General features: G+C 42.4%; 1 protein-coding gene across 1 annotated transcript in view; it reads left to right on the top strand.

Annotated features, from left to right (window-relative positions):
• Nucleotides 1-10,978, top strand: part of LOC149459466 (uncharacterized) — a 103,048-nt gene extending 92,070 nt beyond the window's left edge. Inside the window, exon 7 of the mRNA XM_089681060.1 lies at nucleotides 10,020-10,978. Coding sequence (XP_089537186.1) covers nucleotides 10,020-10,205 — 186 coding nt within the window. The 3' untranslated portion in view covers nucleotides 10,206-10,978. The remainder of the gene's footprint in view (nucleotides 1-10,019) is intronic.
• The last annotated feature ends 12,542 nt before the right edge of the window (nucleotides 10,979-23,520 follow it).

Below are 23,520 nucleotides of genomic sequence, written 5' to 3'. Positions count from 1 at the left end.
CATTTTGATCAAGAAATGGGTCAAAGTTTTGTAGAGTCAGCGGGAATTGATTTCTCGTTGAGAATCTGTTAAAGCTGTGGGATTTAAGATAGTCTGGATCTACTAGCTCAACTGTACAACTCTCAGAATTGATATGTTCTGTACTGTGCAAGAATGCAGGTCCTGTAAGCAGCAACAGCTCTTGTAGCATGATCTGCAAGGTTATGGTCAGTAGACACAGTGCCATTGTCTTGGACAGCAGGATCTCCTAATTCTTAGCACTCTGTTGTTGACATAAACATAGAATTGTCTTGTATCATTATAGATGCAAGGTATCACCACCTTGCTGTCAGTGTAGAAATCGGCATCTTTAAGGACAATGTCCATTTATGATGCAATAAGTTCATCTAGCTCAACAGCTAATACTATAGTACAAAGTTCTAGTCTAGGTATGTGGTGTGCACAGAGCGAGGAGCCAGTTTTCTTTACCCATGACAAATCCTATGTGGTGCTGTGCTGTAGCATCTACAGTTTTTAAGTAGGCAACAACAGCTATTACTTTGACAGAAGCATTGAAACACACAGATCGGATAAAGCGGTCAGAGAATTTCTCCACTCTACCCAAGCGTTTCTTTTATCAAGGAGCAATGGGGCATCCCAGTCAGATGTTTTGTGAATTAAGTCTCTAAGCAGTGCTTCACCCTAAATGGTGACATGGGCTGCAAATCCTAATGGATCGTACAGGCTATTAATTGTGGACAAGACATCTCTGTCAGTGAAAGGTCTTTTCTCTGTGCTTGTTTGGAAAGTAAAGGACCAAAATTGCGTTGTACAGGTAAAGGGGTCTGTCCCTAAATATAAGTCTCTTAAATCATTAGCATTATCTTAGGTCGGGCAAGCTTCCATTACTTCTTTACTGTTGGAAGCAATCTTGTGAAGCTTGAGGTTAGAGCAGGCTAACATTTGCTAACATTTGCTGTGCTCTTTTTAGAAGACTAATTGCAGACTCATTAGAAGGTAGAGATTTTGAACAGTCATCTACATAAAAGTCCTTTTCTATGAATTGTCTAGCTTTTGAGCCATACTCAGGCTCACCTTCCTGAGCGGAACATCCGAGTCTATAGATAACAAATACAGGAGAAGGGCTGTTACCGAAGATGTTTAGTCTCATGCAGTATTCATGGATGTCTTTGGAAGGGTCATTATCTCAAAAGCAAAGAAATCTGTCTTTCTCTCTGACAAGGAAGCAATGGAACTTCTGTTAGATGTCAGCTTTGAAAGCAACACAGTCATCGTTTAGGGAGACACCCTCAAATTTGGAGCTAGAGTCAAACACTACTCTGATTTGACCCAGCTTCCTGGGTGGTATACTACAAATATCAGTAGGTACCAGCACTCCTCAGAGTCTTAAGGAGTGGGAGCTATTTCTGCATGACCATTCGTTAAAGGAAAGAGAAAGATCTTTTTACTTGTTCTGTTATTAGGTAGGTGTCACCTCTGTGGTCTGAAGGGAAGAGGTGCGACCCTGCTTTTTGCGTCATCTTTGACTTGTCCCTGATCCATTATTTCCAAGAAGAGTTTGTCCTCATTAGACATTGTTGCCTGATTATCCACTTTTGTTCTTTGAAAGACTGTGCACCCTAAATGGTTGTGGCCACTGTCACAAGCAAGGTTGTCACTAGAAGTGCCTATGAAAGAACAAGGCAAGTGGGTAGTGCATGGCGATTCCTTTCTGAGGAAGTGGTTTTGACATGGCCAGAAAAGGGAGGGATGTCTGTCTATAATGCATTTGTAATCATGTTGTTAACAGAGGCGGGTTTCTGCATGTTTCCTAGACAGACATCTCCTATAATAACCCATCCAAGGTCTAACTTCTGAGCATGAGGAGAGCATTGTGGGGACCATTAATTTGAGCTTTCAATTTATGGACTCGTGAGAAATCTTTCCCAAGGAATAAGATTATCTGAGCCTGAGGATCAAGTTGTGGTATCAAGTGTGCTATGCATTTCAGGTGTGGGTGATGAACCACTGCATCTGGTGCAGGAATTTCAGATCTGTGTCAGGCATGTTTTTCCATTTATAGATTCGACTAGGTAGCCAAATGCTCTCCTACCCACCGCTTCCACTACTCCTGCACAAGTTCTTAAGGAGTAGGGAATGTTGGAACCTTTAATGCCAAATATGTCAAAAAAGGTTGAGCTAGCTAAAGACTTGTTACTTTGATCATCTAGAATTGCATAAAGCTTCATGTCTTTGTTCCTTTGTCCTGCTGGGTAAACTCTGACTAGACAGATTTTGGAGCATGACCTACCACCTTTGCAGACCTCTGTGCATTGAGAAGAGATCTCTGGTGTAGTTGTAGCAGTGTGTTCCTCCTCCCTGCCATGCTCACTAGTGCTGTGAATGCATTGTAAAGTTCATGGGGCTGACACAGGGTGTAAAGCTGTGTTGTGATCTGAACTGTCACATTCTGTGCATTTTACACTGACCTTACAATCCATGGCAAAGTGAGATGCCGATTAGCAGCACTTGTAGCAGATGTTATTCTTCAGGAAGGCTTTGCATTCCTTCATGGACTTCTCTCTGTAGGCTCTGCATTTTAGAAGAGGATGTGGCTTCCACTGCAAAGGACACTGCTTACCAGGATCTTTGATCTTTGTCCCTGAGTTAGAGAGCCTAGACCTGTGAAAAGAATCTCTTGGAGTCATATTAATTTTGTGTACTGCTACTGGAGGTTTGCGAGGGTTCAGTACTTTAGAAGCAACACATGACAATGTGAAGTCAAATCTAGGATCATTTCTAGTTCTAGCTTGCTGGGTTACAAAGTCCACAAAAACAGAGAAAGGGGGAATTGGAACATTATTAAATTAAGCATTCACCCTATATAAATCTGCTTTCTTAACATACAAGTCCTCCCTTCATGCTGCCAAACAAGCCTACTTTGTTACTCTTATTAATACCTTGTCATCCAGTCCTCGTTGTCTCTTCTCTACTTTTAACTCTCTACTTTCTCCACCTCCACCTCCACCCAGTACCTCACTCACTGCTCACGAGATTGCAAATCATTTCAAAAACAAGATTGAAGCAATTCGTAGGGGCATCACCACTGCACAGACATCCATCCCACTTAGCATACCTTATACTAAACCTCCCTCAACACTTTCCTCTTTTGACCTTGCTACTACTGAAGAGGTCACTAAGGTTTTCTCAGAAGCCCGTCTTACTACCTGCCCCCTGGATCCTGTCCCCTCACAACTACTACAGTCACCCTCTTCTTCCATCCTATGCTCCCTCACTCACATCTTCAATCTTTCCCTGTCTACTGGTGCCTTCCCCTCCCCTCTAAAGCATGCGCACATCACTCCCATACTTAAAAAGCCCTCCCTGGACCCCACCAACCTGAACAACTTAAGACCCATCTCCCTGATGCCATTTACCTCTGAACTCGTAGAATGCTTAGTCTGCAATTGCCTGAGCTCCCACCTCATGGACAACCTTCATGACCCTTCACAGTCCGGCTTTCGCTCATTACACTCCACTGAAACTGCCCTACTAAAACTCACTAATGATCTACTAACTGCTAAAACCAATGGCCGCTACTCCGTACTCTTACTACTTGACCTCCCTGCGGCTTTTGATACGGTTGACCATCCTCTCCTCCTCAAAAAACTCCACTCTCTTGGCCTCAGAGACTCTGCTCTCTCCTGGTTCTCCTCCTACCTATTGCAGCACTCCTTCAGTGTTACCTATAACGCTGCCTCCTCCTCTTCACTCCCTCTTTCTGTAGGGGTCTCTCAAGGTTCTGTCCTTGGACCCCTTCTCTTCTCCATCTACACCTCCTCCCTTGGTCACTTGATAAACTCCCATGGCTTTAAGTACCATCTCTATGCTGATGACACACAAATCTATCTTTCTACCCCTCACCTCACCCCTTCAGTCTCCACTCGCATTACTAACCTTCTAAGTGACATATCAGCATGGATGTCACTCCACTTTCTCAAACTCAATCTTTCCAAAACTGAGCTCTTAGTATTCCCTCCAGCCCGTGCCCCCTCCCCTGACTTCTCCATCAAGATCAATAACACAATCATCAGTCCCTCCCCTCATGTCAGGGTACTAGGTGTAATCCTAGACTCCCATCTGTCCTTTCAGCCTCAAATCCAATCGCTGTCCAAATCTTGTAGACTTCACCTCCGCAATATCTCCAAGATACGCCCGTTCCTAACCTCGAAAACCACTAAGCAACTTATTCACTCCCTTGTTATATCTCGCCTTGACTATTGTAACTCCCTCCTAATTGGCCTACCTCATTGCAGACTATTCCCTCTTCAGTCTATCATGAATGCTGCTGCCAGACTCATCCACCTTACTAACCATTCTGTATCTGCCACCCCTCTCTGCCAATCCCTCCACTGGCTTCCCGTTGCCCAACAGATAAAATTCAAAACACTAACAATAACGTATAAAGCCATTTGTAGCTCTGCCCCAAAATACATCACCAATCTTGTCTCTAAATATCACCCAAACCGTACTCTCCGCTCCTCGCAAGACCTCCTAATCTCTAGCTCCCTTGTCTCCTCCTCCCATGCTCGTCTCCAAGACTTCTCCAGAGCTTTCCCCATCCTCTGGAATTCTCTAACCCAATTTATCAGACTATCGCCTACTCTGCTCACTTTTAGACGATCTCTAAAACCTATCTCTTCAGGGAAGCCTATCGTGCCCTCAGCTAATACTGGAATCTTCTACTCTTCCAACCAGTCCATCCCCCACAGTTACTACCTTTTGTACCACTAGCCCCTCCCTCCTAGATTGTAAGCTCCAAGGAGCAAGGCCCTCAAATCCCTCTTGTATTGAACTGAATTGTTGCTGTATTGTCTCCCGTTATATTGTAAAGCGCTGAGCAAACTGTTGGCGCTATATAAATCCTGTATAATAATAATAATTATAATGTCTTTTATATTTTGAGTCATGTGTGATCCACCGCTCTAGTAAGTTATAGGGCAGCTTTTGTACACTGGGTTGACACCTTCTGGCTGTGTCAAGGAAAGCAAGTCCTTGTAAGTCTCCTTTGGCTTTGGCTACCTGAAGTTCCATTAGTAAGTCACTTAGTTTCCTGCCTTTCTGATAGGCCACGTTAGATATCTTAGGAAAGCAATCAAATCTTTTGAATAGTGCATTTTCTATTGATTCTGCTGAGCCATACACATTCGTCAAGACTATATCAGATCATTTTGAAGCCAGTGTCTGGGTAGTTTATATTTATTGTCCTGATTCACCTAGCATGTTCTGCTGGCTCCTTTCCATGCCATTTGATCAGGAGGTCTGTCTCTTCACTACATGACAGGTCTAGGCCTCTAATAGTGTTTTGGAAAGAAGATTGCCAGGCTCTGTAGCTTTCAGGGTGGCAATTAAACCTTCCAAGTCCTTTTGTTACTAAATCACATCGTGCAAAGAACTTGTCGAAGTCTACCGTGGCTTGATTAACTGGCTGTGCATTGCTATGGTGAAAAGGTGATGTGTAATCATACCTTTTAAGAGTCTCTGGTTTAACCCAGTCCCTGTTGTGCCATTCTGATGTGAAGGCAGGATCTGGAGGATAATTTGTAGATTCTGGTACCTTGCATGTAAGGGTCTGTCATAAGAGGTTTCACTTTAATTGTAGTTCTCTTGTTTGCAGATTTAAGGCTTATTGTTGATATGTGATGGTGCTATGTAGCATCCTCAATTTGTCTCCTTAATGTTGTCTTTGTTGCTGCTTGGTCTGGAGTGTTGATGGATGTAATCCAAAATAAGTTATAGAGGATCTTGAAGTTGAGCTTGAGTACACTGCTGTGTCTACTGTGTTCCCTACCAGGGTATACAACTAATTCTATGGCCTCTGCTTCACGTTTAGTGACTGCCACTTCTTTTACAGTAAGCTTCTCTAGGTTTGCTTCTAGTAGGGCTTTCTGTATTTCCAAGGACCCTTCCTATTGCTCTCTCTCAGCCTGTTCTTGCATGTTCTCAGCCTCTAATCAAGCTCTCTTAGCCTCTCAGTGTGCTTCTTGTTGTGCCTTGTCAGCCTCTAAGTGTGCTCTCACAGCCTCTAGGATTGCACTCTCTCTCTCTTTTTTTTTTCTATCAGTATTTCTTGCTTGGCAAAGACTTTTCTGGCTTTTGTGGGTTCAACATTTGTATGAGCAATAGCGAGTGTATTACTTGTGGATGAGGATCTAGAGGAACCAGAGACTCGGGACCTCATTTTAAGTGAAGGTGCCTGATTCTGCAACATGTTGCTTGTGGAGGTGCTTGACTGTGTAGAGTGGCTGCATTGACAGTGTAGCAGGCCTCTTTGTAGTCATGGTGTATCCCACTTGATGGGTAGCCGCTGTGTCACAGTTCTGTCCTTGCTACCCTGTTGTGAAACTCGACATGCAGCTATTCTGCAATAAGCCAGCCTGAATATAATCTTGAAGCTTTATTAGCAAAACAGGGCGAGTGAAGCTATTAGGAAAAAATAGATACGAAATTCATATAATCAACCATACTCACCAGCAGTGCTGCCTGTAGGTGATGTAAGTTCAATCCATGACATGTGCTGCATAGAATTATGGTTTGTTCCTTTCCCTCAGTTCTTAAAGCAGAGGTCCAGTCAAGATTAAAAAAAACAAGTCAGCAGCTACAAAAACTGTAGCTGCTAACTTTTAAAAAACAGACACTCACCTGTCCTTTAATCTCGCAGTGTCCTGACACCAGCCGTCCTGTGTCCCTGGAGCTGGCATCTTCAGTGTGGGCACCCGGCTGTGACAGCTTGCGGCTTCACTTGCCCACTGCGAATGCGTGAGCAGCGCTGTACTTTGTGAATGGTCCCATAGTCTTCTGGGACCTGTCACATGTCCCAGAAGACTACAGGGTGGGAGGGGGTAGGACAACGTCTGTTTCCGATCGCCTAGGCGATCGCAGCAGAAGTGGGAATGGTTACCTGTTGAATTAGGGTACCCCCTTCTCCCCCAAAGGTGGGCAAAGGTGCCAATCCTTAACGGGGAGTGGGGGACGAAGCCTTAAAGCAGAATTTCCCCTTTTGGGTGGAGCTCCACTTTGAGTTGGAGCCTAAGCTCCCAGGATGCACCTGTTTCCTTTTCTTAGAATAGAGGATTATAGGAGCTTTTATTAACTAGATAGATTCTGGTTTCTGCAAAACAGTACATTTATTCCGTGCTCCATCTAGTGGCCAAATGTAATATGCAGGCTGAATTTCGCTGCTGGAGGTGGAACAGGCAGTATCATCAACTGCAAAGTATAGTACAGTTTAGTTTAGTTTGAAATTATTTTTGCCTGAAATTACTTTTTGAACGAGTGAGAAAGAGAGATGTAAGCTGTCCATTGACAGTTCACATTCTGTATGCCAGGTCTGACCTGGTGGAGATCTATGGCAGTTCTATGCTGAAAACTGCGGTGATCTTTGTTATTTAGTTGCAGAACCTGTGCTATTTTCAATTTCACAATATAATAAAACCTTGCAGAACCTGGGTGGCTCAGCTAGACTAAATCAGGTTCACCTGCACACCACTCCAGACCATTTTTTGCACCAGTTTTCTGGCTCAGGAAGCTGCGTTGTTTGCCTGTTTGGTATGCACTTATTGAATTATCATTCAATTAACAGTGCTATTAAACCCAAAACAAAAATGTAATATATAGAGCAGCTTACCAATCATCAGATGTTGTGGCTGCATTAGTTTTCTTTCTTTTCAGGCTTCTTTCCCTCTATTTTTACCTGGTGATCTGGCTAGTAGCACACATCCTGTATTAGAGTGCCCCCACTGTGGATGAATGAGCATGGGGGCACTTTTGGACAGCAGTATTGTCAGTCTTGAGGGAGGAGAGTCTTAGATGTACTAGTAGATTTAGATACACTAACAACTTAAAGCCAAACTCCAGTTAATACTGTATAAGCAGTTATAGCAACCGTTTTACATAAAGGAATAAAAGCTAATCATTTTAAGCACCCGTCAGTAGTAAATGGTTTGTCTCAACCCTCTAACTGCTACATCTGCAGCTTGTTCTTTTGAAAAACTTACTGGATCGCCAGGTGAAAATAAAAGAAGTAAAGTCTAAAAAGAAATACCAATGCACCCATTACATCTAAGAACTTGTAAGCTGTAATATAATAAAGGTTTGTTTTTTAATTTAATACTGCTTAAAGTGAAATTATCGCTAGGTGTGTGTACTTTTACACTTAAGGAGGGTCTACAGTTGTGGCCAAAATTATTCAACCCCCACTGAAATTGAGTGTTTTGGCCAGTTTGACATTGCTTTTGATCATTCAGTCATCTTGCTTACATTTACATTAAAGAGGCACTTGTAGGTCAGACAAATATAACATAACAGTTATAATGAAATAACCACAAATGTCTTTTCTGTGCTCACAGCATTATCAGTTTTATTCAACCCCCAAGTGACATTCAATCTTAGTACTTAGTACAGCATCCTTTTACAGTTATAACAGCTTTTAAACGTGAAGCATAGCTTGACACAAGTGTCTTGCAGCGATCTACGGGTATCTTCGCCCATTCTTCATGGGCAAAGGCCTCCAGTTCAGTCACATTCTTAGGCTTGCGCACTGCAACTGCTTTCTTTAAGTCCCACCAGAGGTTCTCAATCGGATTTAAGTCTGGTGACTGCGATGGCCACTCCAAAATGTTCCAGCCTTTCCTCTGCAACCATGCTCTAGTGGACTTGGAGGTATGCTTGGGATCATTGTCCTGTTGAAAGGTCCAACGTCTCCCAAGCCTCAGGTGTGTGACGGACTGCATCACGTTTCCATCCAATATCTCCTGGTACTGAAGAGAATTCATGGTACCTTGCACACGCTGAAGCTTCCCTGTACCTGCAGAAGCAAAACAGCCCCAAAGCATGATTGACCCTCCACCATGCTTCACAGTAGGCAAGGTGTTCTTTTCATCATAGGCCTTGTTCTTCCTCCTCCAAACATAGCGTTGATCCATGGGCCCAAACAGTTCTAATTTTGTTTCATCAGTCCACAGAACACTATCCCACAACTTTTGTGGTTTGTCCACATGGCTTTTGGCATACTGCAGTCGACTCTTCTTATTCTTTGGAGACAGCAAGGGGGTACGCCTGGGAGTTCTGGCACGGAGGCCTTCATTACGCAGTGTGCGTCTTATTGTCTGGGCTGAAACTTCTGTACCCACATCTGACAAATCTTTTCTCAGTTCCTCAGCAGTCACACGGGGACTTCTCTCCACTCTACGCTTCAGGTAGCGCACAGCAGTCGAAGTCAGCATCTTCTTTCTGCCACGACCAGGTAGCGTTTCAACAGTGCCCTTTGCCTTGAATTTGCGAATGATGCTTCCTAAGGTGTCTCTTGGTATGTTTAACATCTTTGCAATCTTCTTATAGCCATTGCCCTTCCTGTGAAGAGAAATCACCTCTTCTCTTGTCTTCCTGGACCATTCTCTTGCCTTCACCATGTTTGTAACCACACCAGTAAATGTCTAGAAGGAGCTGAGTATCACAGTCATTTTAAAGCTGCCTAATTGGTGCTTATTATGCTTGATTGCTGCTCGGTGACATCCACAGGTGTTTTCAATACCTGATGGAAAGCACCTGTATGAACCTCTGTTCTTCAGAGTGGTAGTCTTTAAGGGGTTGAATAATTGTGGCAATGAAGAAACCACATAAGAACCATTTACTACTGTATTACATAAACAATTGATGTCATTTTAGTTGCATTTGGGTAGTTACAACGTCCTTGTAGGATTTGATTCTGAATACAATTCCAAATGTACACTATAGTCCCTAAACCCCTTTACAGCATTGGGGGTTGAATAATTTTGGCCACAACTGTATTTATCAATGTTTTCATCCACTATATACACCACTTTGAAGATTCATCCATTTTTAATGTGAAAATGGATGAATCTGCAGTTGAAGCTGTGTAAATCTTGGGTAAAATCATTGACTAACAGAGCTCTTAGACCAAACAAATTTTTTTTAAATATGATAAATAAACATGTTATTATATTTGTATGTTCACGCAGACCTCCTCACAACAAGATGATGGAATTGTATACGCAGATGTGAAGTGTAATAAAGGAAGAAAAAAGGCAGACGGTGCAACATTAAACTCTGACAGTGAAACTACATATGCTGAGATCAAGTCACACCAGTCAAAACCACAAGATGGCATCACAAACTTGTATGCAGCTGTGAACAAGAACTACTAAAGCAAATTGACAAAACTAAACATCCCAAAAAGATCATAATTTTACCAAACTTATGGGCTAGGGACTCTCTGAAAGTTAGCACAGATTGTTACAAACTACATGTAGAAGTATCTCCTCTCCCCTGTAGAACTGCTCCCAAGCTCTACAGCCTGCAGTCACTACCAGCCATCCTGACTGCTCTGAAGATCTCCCAGGACAAGGATAAAGGGTTAAGCACAACACTGTCCTTTGAAAGCTTGTTACACAAGCCAGTTTCTCCCCTTGTGAATCCCTGGGTTTGCTGATGTACTCACTCTGTCATTGCTCCCACTGCTCCCAGACATTGATTCTGTCCAAACCATGATGCTGAATGGATCTTCCTGAACCAGCTCAAGCCCAGCCTGGAGGCCAGCTCCCCCTAGACCTAGAGGACCGCCCAGGCCACCAACAGCCCCCTCAGCACTCCATCTTCCATCCGAATCCCTTGGTAGCATGGTACAGCAAAAAGTTTAATTCCTAAATTTTGGCAGGTCCAGGACACTCCAACAATGAGGGACTGGATAGATAGAATTGATTATATTAATAGGATGGAGGAGCTACGTTATATGGAGGAAGAAAAAATGGTAAAATTTAGGAAAGAGTGGAGTAGGTGGTATTGATTTTAAAACATCTGAAAAATATTTAAAAATGAGAGGTGCCCTGGAAGTAGAGTCAGAGAGTGAAAATGGTTAAATAGATTTATAGATACGGGTTATTTAACAGGAGGGGAAAGAGATGGTAAGATTGAAATGGACAGGGGGTTTTGTAATGGGAGGGGGGGGGGGGGTTTGTAATGGGAGGGGAGGGTTTTTGGGGGGGGGGGGGGGGGTGGGAATGGGGATAAAGTGGATGTATATGATGTGACAAAAGATATACGGTTGTTATTTGTATTGTATTTTTAAAACAAAGTTTAATAAAAGATGTAATTAAAATAATAAAATAAAAGCTATCTTTCAGCTCCAGTCCAGTGGCTTTGCCTAAGCTGAGTCTAGGGAGACAACTGTTCTAATGCTTTTGAAGATAGTATTTATATAAGCTATAGAAATAAGACATTTAAAAAGTATACATTTAAAGACCCAATATGATGAAAAATATTGTAGTCTAATACCTGTATGGAGTTAATAGCTTTAATGACAGCAGTGTGCAAGTGTGCTTGTCAGCTTGCTCTTCCTCTTCGTCTTATTTTAGTTCATGAGTATGTGTGTGTGTAAGCTTGTTCTTCCTCTTTGTCTCCTTTTAATGTCAGAAAGCTGGCATATTTACTGAGAAATATTATATATGATAAATATAGGTATTTTTTTTAGGTTTATCATTTGCAACATTCATTCCTGGCCAGGCTCAACTGCAAAGTTGTTCCCTGCTTTGTTGATTTCATGTATAACGTAGTCAATGGCCATAACGAGTTCCATGGTCCATTGTACTGGAATTTAACATTTGAAGATTATCTTGTGAGTGGAAATTCTTATTTTTTTAAAATTTTTATTTTTTTTTGTAACTGTAACCTATTGAAATGGTGTTAGGTGCAGTAATTTAAAATGGGCATTAGATGGCGGTGGCCTGTCATTCAGGGTCATTCACATTGGTAGAACAGCCCTCTGGAACTTGTATGCTGAACAGCAGGACTTCAATGGTGAGCAGGGACTGCATTTCCCGAGAGAGTTAGCATGTGGACAGGGGCATATAAATATCAAAGCCTGGAGACTGAGAGAGAAAAGAGTAGAGTAGAGAAAAGAAGAGGAAGTGTGATGATGGTGGAAGTGCTAGGCCCCGGAGCCAGAGTCGGAGAGGAAGAAGGAGTGGAAAGAGCTTGCTGATTGCCCACCCTGCCACATTGTCCAGCGCGCAATTCTGTTAGCTGGAGACCAGCAGAACACCGAATTGGAACCGGAGAGTCTGTATGGGGCTGTCATCTGCTGGAGGACCTGGACTTCTACAAGCTGCTAAGTCATATTGATCGGGTGAGAGAGTTCCAAGAATTCACTAATCAAGTGAACACTGACAGTTTCATCACCCCAGCTATCCACTTGCATATAGTTGTGAACATTACATATAGTTGTCTCACACACTGCAGCCTAGTTCTCCCAGCCACTCCTGTTGGGAAACATCTGCATCACAGTTTCATTATACAGGCTGATCACAGGACATACAATTACATATCAGAACATAGCAGTGCCAACTGAAACAACAAGCTCCCTTTTCCAGAAGAGAGCAGGATCCCTATTACTGTAGCCCTCAGGCTTTGACATCCAGAGAGGGTTCCTTGCCCAAAGACATTTATGCCAGTTATTACCTTTCACCGCTTCAAATCTGCCTTTTATCTAGTGCCTTAAAAGGGACCCTACACTAATTCACTACCAGCGCAAGTAAAAGTGATAAATCCTTCTCATCTTCCTCACTATTTCAGTGTTACCATTTTGAGGAACTATCAGTTACACCCTAATTCAACTTCATTCCAACTGGGCCCCAACAAGTGCACAGAAGACCATTTATAGTAATCTTAAAGGGGTTTGGCCAATTATAAGTAAGAGCTCTCTTCACTTCACATTTAACCCTTGTCATCTAGTTCTGAGGACCCACAGTGAGCTTACCTGTTTGATAGTTGTTTTTTTTGCTCATTGGGGATTTAATACTCCCCTCAGACTGGAAGCATTGGATTATGTCTGAAAGCAGGCCTGCTCAATTACGGGTATTTCACTGTGAATGCTGTTACTTTTTCTTAAAGTTAACAAGTGTGTGTCAGGAATGGACTTGCCAATGGTGGTGGGACTCACCTGCCTTGTGGGCTGCAGTACCAGGGCTGGCCAGCGGGTGCTCTCAGCAACCAGAAGCTTACTCCTGCAGTCAGCCATCACCTGAGGCTGATTGCAGGAGATGTAGTTAGGGAATGGCCAGACCTGCAGTCAGTGCCTTGGTGTATGTTTCCCATTAGCCCCTGTACCTGCATCCTGTCTGCTTCCTGCCTGATTCCTGATTCTGCTTGATCCTGACCCTGAATGAACTCCGCCTGTCCTGACCTTGGCTATTCCTGACCACTCTCCAGTCTGCTCCTTTGGTACCTTGTCTGCCTGATTGTTCCTGACCCGGCCCGTCTGACTACGCTCTGCCTACTCCTTTGTGTCTTGTCTGCCCGATGATTCCTGACCCGGCCCGCCTGACCACTCCACCTCGCCAGCCCTGACTGCTCTTATCTGTGTACATTCCGTTATCAGTTGGAGGTTTGGTTTTGTTATATTGTACGTTATATTTGTGTATAACCCTTAATAAATGATATTGTTACACCATACTTGAGCCTGCGTTTCCCTGTGTCAGTTCATGCATCTCTGGTCTTACCGGGAGCCCTGACAATGTGATTATCTTTGCTGCATATACCTATGTTATCCTGTTCTTTTTGACCAAGTTACATTCAATGCCAATATAAACTTCATATTGGTTCATACTAGTTTGTGTGTTAGTTCATTTTACAGTTGTGGATTATTGTGGGAACAAGAGTACAGTGGTGTCAGCAGAGGTATGGGTTTCAAAAGGTGGTCCAGATTGACAAGGAACCCAGTATATCTAGTAGTGGTTAAACACATTCACTGGATTTGTTCTGTAATGTTTAAGGCTTTTCATATCCTTTCCAAGCCATCTCTTCAGTTCTACTGAATGTAAGGAAATTACCCCCGTATTTGTATCCACACAGGCAGAGTAGCTCCAGCACCTTGACCCTTGGTTTTGTCCAAGAACAGAATGGTTGGTGTGAAAATTGTGGAACCACACTGTTCTAGCTATATAATTACATCCTTGGTGTCAGGAACACCTTACATCTTCAGCCATGTAAATCATAGGAGTAACACCCATGAATCCTTCCTGTAAGTTTTTTTTGTAATTGGTTTGAGAAAATGTACATTGTAGATTGTGTGTCTGACACTGCAAGGATAGATAATAATACCTTTTCTTGATGAAAAACTCATGTTTAAAGACGAATGTTTTACAAAAATATTTGGAAATCACAAGGCATAACTTTTGAGGGTCGCCAGTTATTGGTGCATAAAATTTAAAGAGTTAAATTGGGGGGATTAGCATGGCAGGTATATTTTAAAGGGATGCTTTGTTGTATCTTTGGGTTAACATTAATGTGCAGATTTGCTAATCTGTAGGTTCACAAAGCAACAGGTAACAACTTTTCTTACCTCACCAATGTTGCATTCAAGGTACCCTATTCTGCAGGTACCCTTATACAGTGGAGATGGAGTCCAGGGCTCATCGCCATTGTGAAGGGTGTCCTGTTTCTGAAGCACATTCTTAAAAAAACCCTTATGATAAAGGGCATTTGCACTGCCACTAGTGTGGCAAAGTGTACTTTTGCAAGCCCTCAAACTAATAGATGCCAACCCATAGTCCTGGTGTGAGGGAGAACATTAGATTTCAATCCTGTTTTGTAGTATGGGAGGAGAGATGCCAAAGCTGACCAATAGTTTCTTTTAATCTGGTAAAGCAACACAACCATTAACACGTCAGTTTCACTTTTCCTGAAAATGACAAGGTTTTATGAATTAGGTGTTAAAATGGCAGCGATGATTTGATTCAAGGTTTTTCATTTTTGGTAAATCAGGCAGTAGTAGGAGATAATACTAAAAATTATCTGTATGTGTGCTATGCGAGGTACCACTATAAATGCATCAACCTGGCAGTTGATTTTAATTACAGTTTAGCACAATTCTAGAATTTTAAATTTTATTCATGCCCAAAACATGCAGTCAGTGTAAAACTCAATACTGTGCATTACAGAATATGTAGTTGACAAGACCACTGGAGGGAGACAAAGCCTAATATTAAAAAGTATTTAACTATGAATAGAGAAGCCAAAATAAGGGCTGCTGTTTCAGGCATGTGTTTGCATTGATTGGATTTTCTTTCAATATATGTAAAGGCAAAGCTATTTAAAATAACTAAGCATCAGCTTAAACAACTCCTTGAGCAATTTAAAGGGAAATCAAACCATTTTTCTGTGAAAGCTCTTAGACATATTAGCATATTACGTCTTTCTTGCTTTTAAATCTGAAGCCATTGTACATTAGTTTAACAATTTTCATAGTTTCACAGGTTTTTATCCCTGGAGTATCCTTCATCTTTGTGCACTAATGCACCTGTGTGTGAATTTGAGTTAAAAAACAGGGGGGAAAAAAAGAAAAGGACAGAAGGAAACTGAAGAAGAGGAGAGAAGAAAGGTGGGCACGAGGGAACTAAGGAAGGGGAAAAAAGAAAGGATGGATGGAAGAAGTAAAATAAGAATACTATAATAAGAAGAATAGGTAAAAAGGTCAGGAAGGGACTAAAGAAAAGGGGAGATGGAAGGATTATTATTATTATTATACAGTATTTATATAGCGCCAAAAGTTTGCTCAGCGCTGTACATTACAATGGGAGACAATACATGAGACAGCACAGTAACAATACAATGCGATACACGAGGGGTTCGAGGGCCCTGCTCCTTGTAGCTTACAATCTAGGAGGGAGGGGAAAGTAGTACAGGAGGAAATGGCTGTGGGGGATGGAGTGGTAGCAGGAGTGGAGGAGATTGGCAGTTAGGTGAGGGCGGGGTAGGCTTCCCTGAAGAGATGGGTTTTCAGGGTGCGCCTAAAGGTGAGGAGGGTAGGTGACAGTCTGATGGATTGGGGTAGTGAGTTCCAGAGGATGGGGGAAACCCTGGAGAAGTCCTGGAGCCGGGCATGGAAGCAGGAGACCAGGGAGCTAGAGAGTAGGAGATCTTGTGAGGAGCGAAGAGTTCGTGTTGGGTGGTATTTGGATATCAGGTCGGTGATGTAGTTTGGGCCAGTATTATGGATAGCTGTGTACGTCAATGTTAGCAATTAGAATTTTATGCGTTAGGCAATCGGAAGCCAGTGGAGGGTGGCGGATACAGAGTGGTTGGTAAGGTGGATGAGTCTGGCCGCAGAATTCAGGATAGACTGAAGCGGGGATAGCCTGTGACGAGGTAAGCCGGTGAGGAGGGAGTTACAGTAGTCAAGTCGTGAGATAATAAGGGAGTGAATGAGTTGCTTAGTAGTTTCTGGGGCTTGGAACGGATGTATTTTGGAGATGTTGCGGAGGTGGAGCCTGCATGAATTTGCCAGCGATTGGACAAGGGGCTGGAAGGACAGATTGGAGTCTAGAGTGACACGTAGAACTTTGGCTTGTGGGGTGGGACTGATGGTGGTGTTGTTGGTCGTGATGGAGAGCTTGGGGGGGGGGCCGCGGGCTGGGGGGAAAACTAGGAGCTCGGTTTTGGAAAGTTTTAATTTGTGGAGTGACATCCAATCTGATATGTCGTTCAGTAGGCAAGTGATTCGGGAGGAGACTGAAGGAGTGAGGCGAGGGGTTGAGAGATAGATTTGCGTGTCATCGGCGTAGAGATGGTAATTGAAGTGTATCAGCTGGCCAAGGGAGGAGGTGTAGATGGAGAAGAGAAGGGGCCCGAGAACAGAGCCTTGAGGGACCTCAACAGAGAGGGGGAGGTGGCAGCATTATAGGTAACACTGAAGGAGCGCTGGGATAGATAGGAAGAGAGCCAGGAGAGAGCGGAGTCTCTGAGGCCAAGAGAGTGTAGTTTTTTAAGGAGGAGGGGGTGGTCAACCATGTCGAAGGCCGCGGGGAGGTTGAGGAGTAGAAGCATGAACAAGAACAAACTACAGAAGAGAAGGCTGGGCAGGAGGGAACTAAGGAAAGGGTGAGAAAGAAGCAAGGGTCAGAGGGAACTTTAAGAAGTGGAGAAGGAAGGATAGGGCAAGAAGGAAGGAAAAGGGGAGATAAGGGAGGACAGGCCAGAGGGAACCAAGGAAGAGGACAGAAAGAAGGAAGATAAGGGAGAAACTAAGAAAAAGGGAGGGCAGGAGGAACCTAAAAAAGAAGAGGAAGCAAGGACCAAGATAAACTAACCTGCATGTAGTAAATAAATAAATGGGTCCCCAATGTTAATTTATGACAATAAAAAAGTAGTTAGCAGCTCTCCTCCCCTTAGGAAGCCTGCACCCCCCCCCCCAAACAAGGGGGTCACTGTGCGCTGTGGAGGAAAATAGGACACTTAAAGAAAAACAACCATAGAAAAATTGTAAGTGGAAATGGTGGCTCAGGCACCTAGAGAAAAGGTAAATATCTCACCCCTAACTATCTTTTTGGTACAGGGCAACCGCTTGGTATGGCAGGCCTAAAGTACATTTTTGGGTTTAAAGCCCAACATAAATAAACAAACAAACCCTTGCAGTGCCCCCTTTCTCTCACATCCCCAAACATGAAAGATGAATTGCTTATTATGTCTAGGGGATTTCAGTATATACCATGCTCCAGCCAGCTTCGGCACTCTGCTTTGTCCAAAGCTCCTATCTGTGGGTTTTGCCTCAGCATCATCACATACAATATATCAAACATACAATAAAATTGGATTTTGGCTCAACCTTCTTCACATCCATTATTATAACTATTAACTTGGGTGTTACATGACCAGGAATTAGTCCCTGACAGATGTTGTTACAATAATCTTTATTAACAGTTTTCTAAAAGGCACTTAATATACAAACAATAGGTAACAAACAATTAAAAAACTCCACCCATCATGTCCCTAAACAATGTAGTTATCTCTCATGTAATCCAGTTCTAAGGATAAATTATCTAAATGGTATACTCTATATACACTGCTCAAAAAAATTAAAGGAACACTTTGAAAACACATCAGATCACAATGGGGAAAAATATCATGCTGGATATCTATGATATGGACTGGGTAATGCATTAGGAACGTAAGGATGCCCCATCGTTTGATGGAAATTATTTATTTTATTATTTATTTATTTATTTCAGGTACTTATATAGCGCTGTCAATTTACGCAGTGCTTTACATATATATTGTACAATCACATCAGTCCCTAACCCTCAAGGGGCGTACAATCTAAGGTCCCTAACTCACATTCATACATACACATACTAGGGCCAGTTTAGACAGGATACAATTCACCTACCAGCATGTCTTTGGAGTGTGGGAGGAAACCGGAGTACCTCGAGGAAACCCACGCAGGCACAGGGAGAACATGCAAACTCCAGGCAGGTGGTGCCCTGGTTGGGATTCGAACCAATGACCCTAGTACTGCCAGGTGGAAGTGCTAACCATTTAGCCTCTGTGCTGCCCAAAAAATGAAAATTAGCAACCTACAGAAAACTGAATTCAAAGACACCCCAAAAGTAAAAGTGAAAAAATTATGCAGCAGGCTAGTCCATTTTGCTGAAATTTCACTGCAACTCAAAATGGTACTCAGTAGTTTGTATGGCCCCCACGTACTTGTATGCATGCCTGACAACATTAGGGCATGCTCCTAATGAGATGACGGATGGTGTCCTGGGGTATTTACTTGTAAATCTGGACCAGGACATCACTGAGCTCTTGGACAGTCTGAGATGCAACCTGGCTGCGTCGGATGGACCGAAACATGATATCCCAGAGTTGTCCTATTGGATTTAGGTCAGGTGGCCGTGGGGGCCATTCAATGGTATCGATTCCTTCATCCTCCAGGAACTGCCTGCATACTCCCTCCACCTGAGGCCCGGCATTGTCATGTATCAGGAGGAACCCAGGACCCACTGCACCAGCGTAGGGTCTGACAATGGCAGTCAGGGTGCCATTGTCTAGCCTGTAGAGGTCTGTGCGCCCCTCCATGGATATGCCTCCCCAGACCATCACTGACTCACCACCAAAACAGTCATGCTGAATGATGTTACAGGCAGCATAATGTTCTCCATGGCTTTTCCAGACCCTTTCACATCTGTCACATGTGCTCAGGGTGAACCTGCTCTCATCTGTGAAAAGCGCAGGGCACCAGTGGCGGACCTGCCAATTCTGGTGTTCAATGGCAAATGCCAATCAAGCTCTGTGCTGCCGGGCAGTGAGCATAGGGTTCACTAGAGGATGTCGGACCCTCAGGCCACCCTCATGAAGTCTGTTTCTGATTGTTTGGTCAGAGACATTCATATTAGTGGCCTACTGGCAGTCATTTTGTAAGGCTCTGGCAGTGCTCATCCTGTTCCTTCTTGCACAAAGGAGCAGATACCGGTCCTACTGATAAGGACCTTCTACGGCCCTGTCGAGCTCTCCTAGAGTAACTGCTTGTCTCCTGGAATCTCCTCCATGCTGTTGAGACTGTGCTGGGAGATACAGCAAACCATCTGGCAATGGCACGTATTGATGTGCCATCCTGGAGGAGTTGGACTGCTTGTGCAACCTCTATAGGTTTCAAGTATCTCCTCATGTTATCAATAGTGACACTGACCCTAGCCAAATGCAAAACTAGTGAAAAACAGTCCGAAAAGATAAGTAGGGAAAAAAATGACAGTTGCCTCCACCTGTAAAATCATTCCTGTTTTGGGGGTCATCTCATTGTTGCCCATCTAGTGCACCTGTTGTTAATTTAATTAACAACAAAGCAGCTGAAACTGATTAACAACCCCCTCTGCTACTTAACTGACCAGATCAATATCCCAGGAGTTTATTTGACTTGATGGCATACTCTGATTAAAAAGTGTTCCTTTAATTTTTTTGAGCAGTGTAAATACTGTATAACCAGAAGAACCAACATCATTAACCTAAAAAAAATATAAGCGCATATAATGAGATCTTATGGTTAATGTTATACCTAGTAGTTGTTAGTACTGTAGGTTATAGGTAATAATTTATATGTACATAAATTCACATAAAAAGAGAGTATAAAAGCAAGTTCTAAAAAATCATATGTAAAATTATGTAAATACATTAATTACGGATAAATTAAATAGCTGCTAGCACTTAAGGTATCGGTAACTGTCCCAATGTAAACGTATATCATAAACGTGCAACATCATTAACCACTTACCTCCCTCCCTGACCAGGCCATTTTTTGCGTTACTGCATTACTTTAACTGACAATTGCGCGGTCATGCAACCCTGCACCCAAATGAAATTTACGTCCTTTTTTCCCACTAATTGAGCTTTCTTTTGGTGGTATTTGATCGCCTGTACGGTTTTTATTTTTTGCGCTATAGAAAAAAAAGACTGACAATTTTGAGAAAAAAACTATATTTTGGACTTTTTGCTATTAAACATGTCCAGTAAAAAAAAAATTTAAGAATTCAAATTTCGTCATAACTTTAGGCCAAGATGTAATCTGCTACATGTCTTTGCTAAAAAAAAAATCCCAATACATGTAAATTAATTGGTTTACGTGAAAGTAATAGTGTTTACAAAAGGCGGTATATATACTGGGATTTATTTTTTTTTTTTATTTTTACTAGTGATGGCAGTGATCAGCGACATTCTGATACTGGGGGGAACTGGCTTGGTGTCACTGACATCCCCAGTGACACCAATACAGTGATCAGTGTTAAATAAAAGCACTAACACTGTACTAAAGGCACTGAGCAGGAAGGGGTTAACATGAGGGGCGATCAAAGGGCTAACTGTGTGCTAGGAGTGTTTTACTAGGGGGTGGTGTGTCTGTGATTCACTGTAATCAGACTGCTGCGGATGGCTGTGCTTTGCACAGCCATCCGCAGCAGTGTGCCCGAGCTGACAGAGAAAAACAGTCCTCCTCCCCGTCAGAGATTCTTGGAAATCAACAGAAGCCGGTGAATAATTACTGGGCAGGGCCCCATATATACGTGATTTTGCGCACCGTTGCCGCCCTGTCGCAGTATTTCTGCTATAGGGCGGTCAGCAATCAGTTAAAGCCACATTTCTGAACAAAAACATTTAGATAGGCTGCTGAGGAAACACTTATATTTCTATATGGATGTCCTATGATCGAGAATGGCCTCTCACTGCTAACAGTAATGGATATTAAAGTCCATTAGGTGTATACGATAGTAATCCAATGTGGCTCTCAAATTATGAAATTACACATGAAGATGTGGGCTATAGCTACTACTCTCCTTGGGGCACCAAAGCTGTCCTGGGTTTTTCACAATCCTACAGTGTATACTGCAAAATAAAAAAAATTGCCATGCGTGGCAAAATTGTTCAGGTTTGGCTTGAAGAAAAGGATGCCACAGAGAGTGTTGCCATATCATTAACCGGTGTCCATCTCTGTAACATCTAGGGTCTTACCATCTCTGGAGGAAAAAGAGCCTGAAGAACAGTGATGTCATCAGCCGCAGCTGAAGACACCTGAAAAATGGTAAATTTAGTTTAAGGCCAGAGATGGGCTTTAAAACTTCTAAAAAAATAATTTTGCCAGTTTAGCCAGAGGGAAAGATGCTAAAGACCATAATGGTTGCCCAGTTAAAGCAAACTAATAGCACACTTACAGAGGAAACCTTTCCATGAGGTGGCCATGCAATATATCATACAACCTCTTTAGGAACCTTGGTTTTTTTTAGTTGTGATTAGTTAAGAATGTTTAGTACATGTTTCTCATAAGGTATAATATGGCCAGTGCCCTCATAATCTCCAGCCTCATACCAGGTTTATGGAATATTGCAGTACATATCTGAAAGTCATTGATACTGACCATGGGATATGACACAAGGACTCAATCACTGGTTTCTTTGTTTACAGTAACTGATTTTTTAAATAAATGTATATCCTTTTTCTTTGGGTCTGAATGAATATGTTCATCTTTTCATATTAAAATTATTACCAAATATTGATAAAATTATTTAAATCAAGCTAATCTAGTTTATATATTTTTCTAAAAAAAGAACCCTGAAAATAGTGTGCATTCTGTTTAAAACCGAAGAATCTTATCTTACAGGTGTCTTTACACTATACTGCTTCTGCAGTTTCAACTGTTTACTGAGAGATAATATCTCCTAATAGGGAAGTTAACAGGACAGTCTCCATCAGTGATAGTTCTTTATCTTCAGCTCTGTAATGACATGTGACAAAAAGCCCATCCCAAAGATAAAACAGATGATCTGCACAGGCTGCAACTTGGTAATTTAATGCTTGCCAACATTTTAACATTTTGCATTTAGTTTAGGCATATTATGAATTAAACAGTTGGAGGACCTAAATATTTACATATTCAGTAAACAATTACATTAGCCTGAACATACCTTAACAACTTAGCTGTAAACTTTTCAAAAGACACAAAATAATTAGCTTTTATTTTAATCATATTTCACAGCCACATATTTTGAGAATATTCTGACTACTCTATAAAATTCATATACAGTGAAGGAAATAAGCATTTGATCCCCTGCTGAATTTGAATGTTTGCCCACTCACAAAGAAATGATCAGTCTAACTATCGAATGGTAGGTGTATTGTAACACTGAGAGACAAAATAGCAACAAAAAATTCAAAAGAAATGCATGTCTAACAAATGATGCACTGATTTGCATGTTCATGAGGGAAATAAGTATTTGATCCCCTATCATTCAGCAGGATTTCTGGCTACCAGGTGTCTTTCATACAGGTAACAAGCTGAGATTAAAAGCAGTCTCTTAAAGGGAGTGCTGCTAATCTCATTTTGTTACCTGTATAAAAGACACCTGTCCACAGGAGCAATCAAACAATCAGAATCCAAACTCTCCACCATGGCAAAGACCAAAGAGCTGTCCAAGGATGTCAGGGACAGGCTGGACTGAGCTACCAAACTATCGCCAAGCAGCTTGGTGAGAAGGTGACAACAGTTGGTGCAATGTACCGTCAAATCAGTGTCACATATCAGTGCCCATCTGAGCTGCCTTTCAGTGCCACCTATCAGTGCCAGTCAGCGCCACCCATCAATGCCAGTCAGTGCCACCTATCAGTGCCAGCCAGTGTCGCCTATCAGTGCGCATCAGTGCTGCTTTTCAGTGCCCATCAATGCTGCCTATCCGTGCCACATATCAGTGCCTACCAGAGCACATCAATGTCACATATCAGTGCCCATCTGAGCTGCCTTTCAGTGCCATCTATCAGTGCCAGTTAGTGCCACCTAACAGTGCCAGTCAGTGCCACCTATCAGTGCCAGTCAGTGCCGTCTATCAGTGTCGCCTATCAGTGCCATATATGAGTACTGCCTTTCAGTGGCCATCAGTAATGCCTGTCAATGCCCATAAGTGCCACCCATCACTACAGCCTCATTAGCGCACATCAGTGAAGGAGAAAAATCACTACAAAATTTTATTACAGAAAGTAAGAAAAAACTTTTTTTTTTAATTTTCAGTGGTTTTTGGTTTGTTTAGCAAAAAATAAAAATCCCAGAGGTGATTAAATACCACCAAAAGGAAGCTCTATCTGTTTTAACAAACGGATAGCAATTTCATATGGGTACAGTGTTGCATGACCGCGCAATTGTCATTCAAAGTATGA

Source organism: Staurois parvus, unplaced genomic scaffold (assembly GCF_062004578.1).
Source record: "Staurois parvus isolate SC_StPar_1 unplaced genomic scaffold, SC_StPar_1.0 ptg000258l, whole genome shotgun sequence".
Lineage (NCBI taxonomy): Eukaryota > Metazoa > Chordata > Amphibia > Anura > Ranidae > Staurois > Staurois parvus.
The sequence above is the reverse complement of the archived record's forward strand: the minus strand, read 5'-3'. Positions and strand labels throughout refer to the sequence as shown.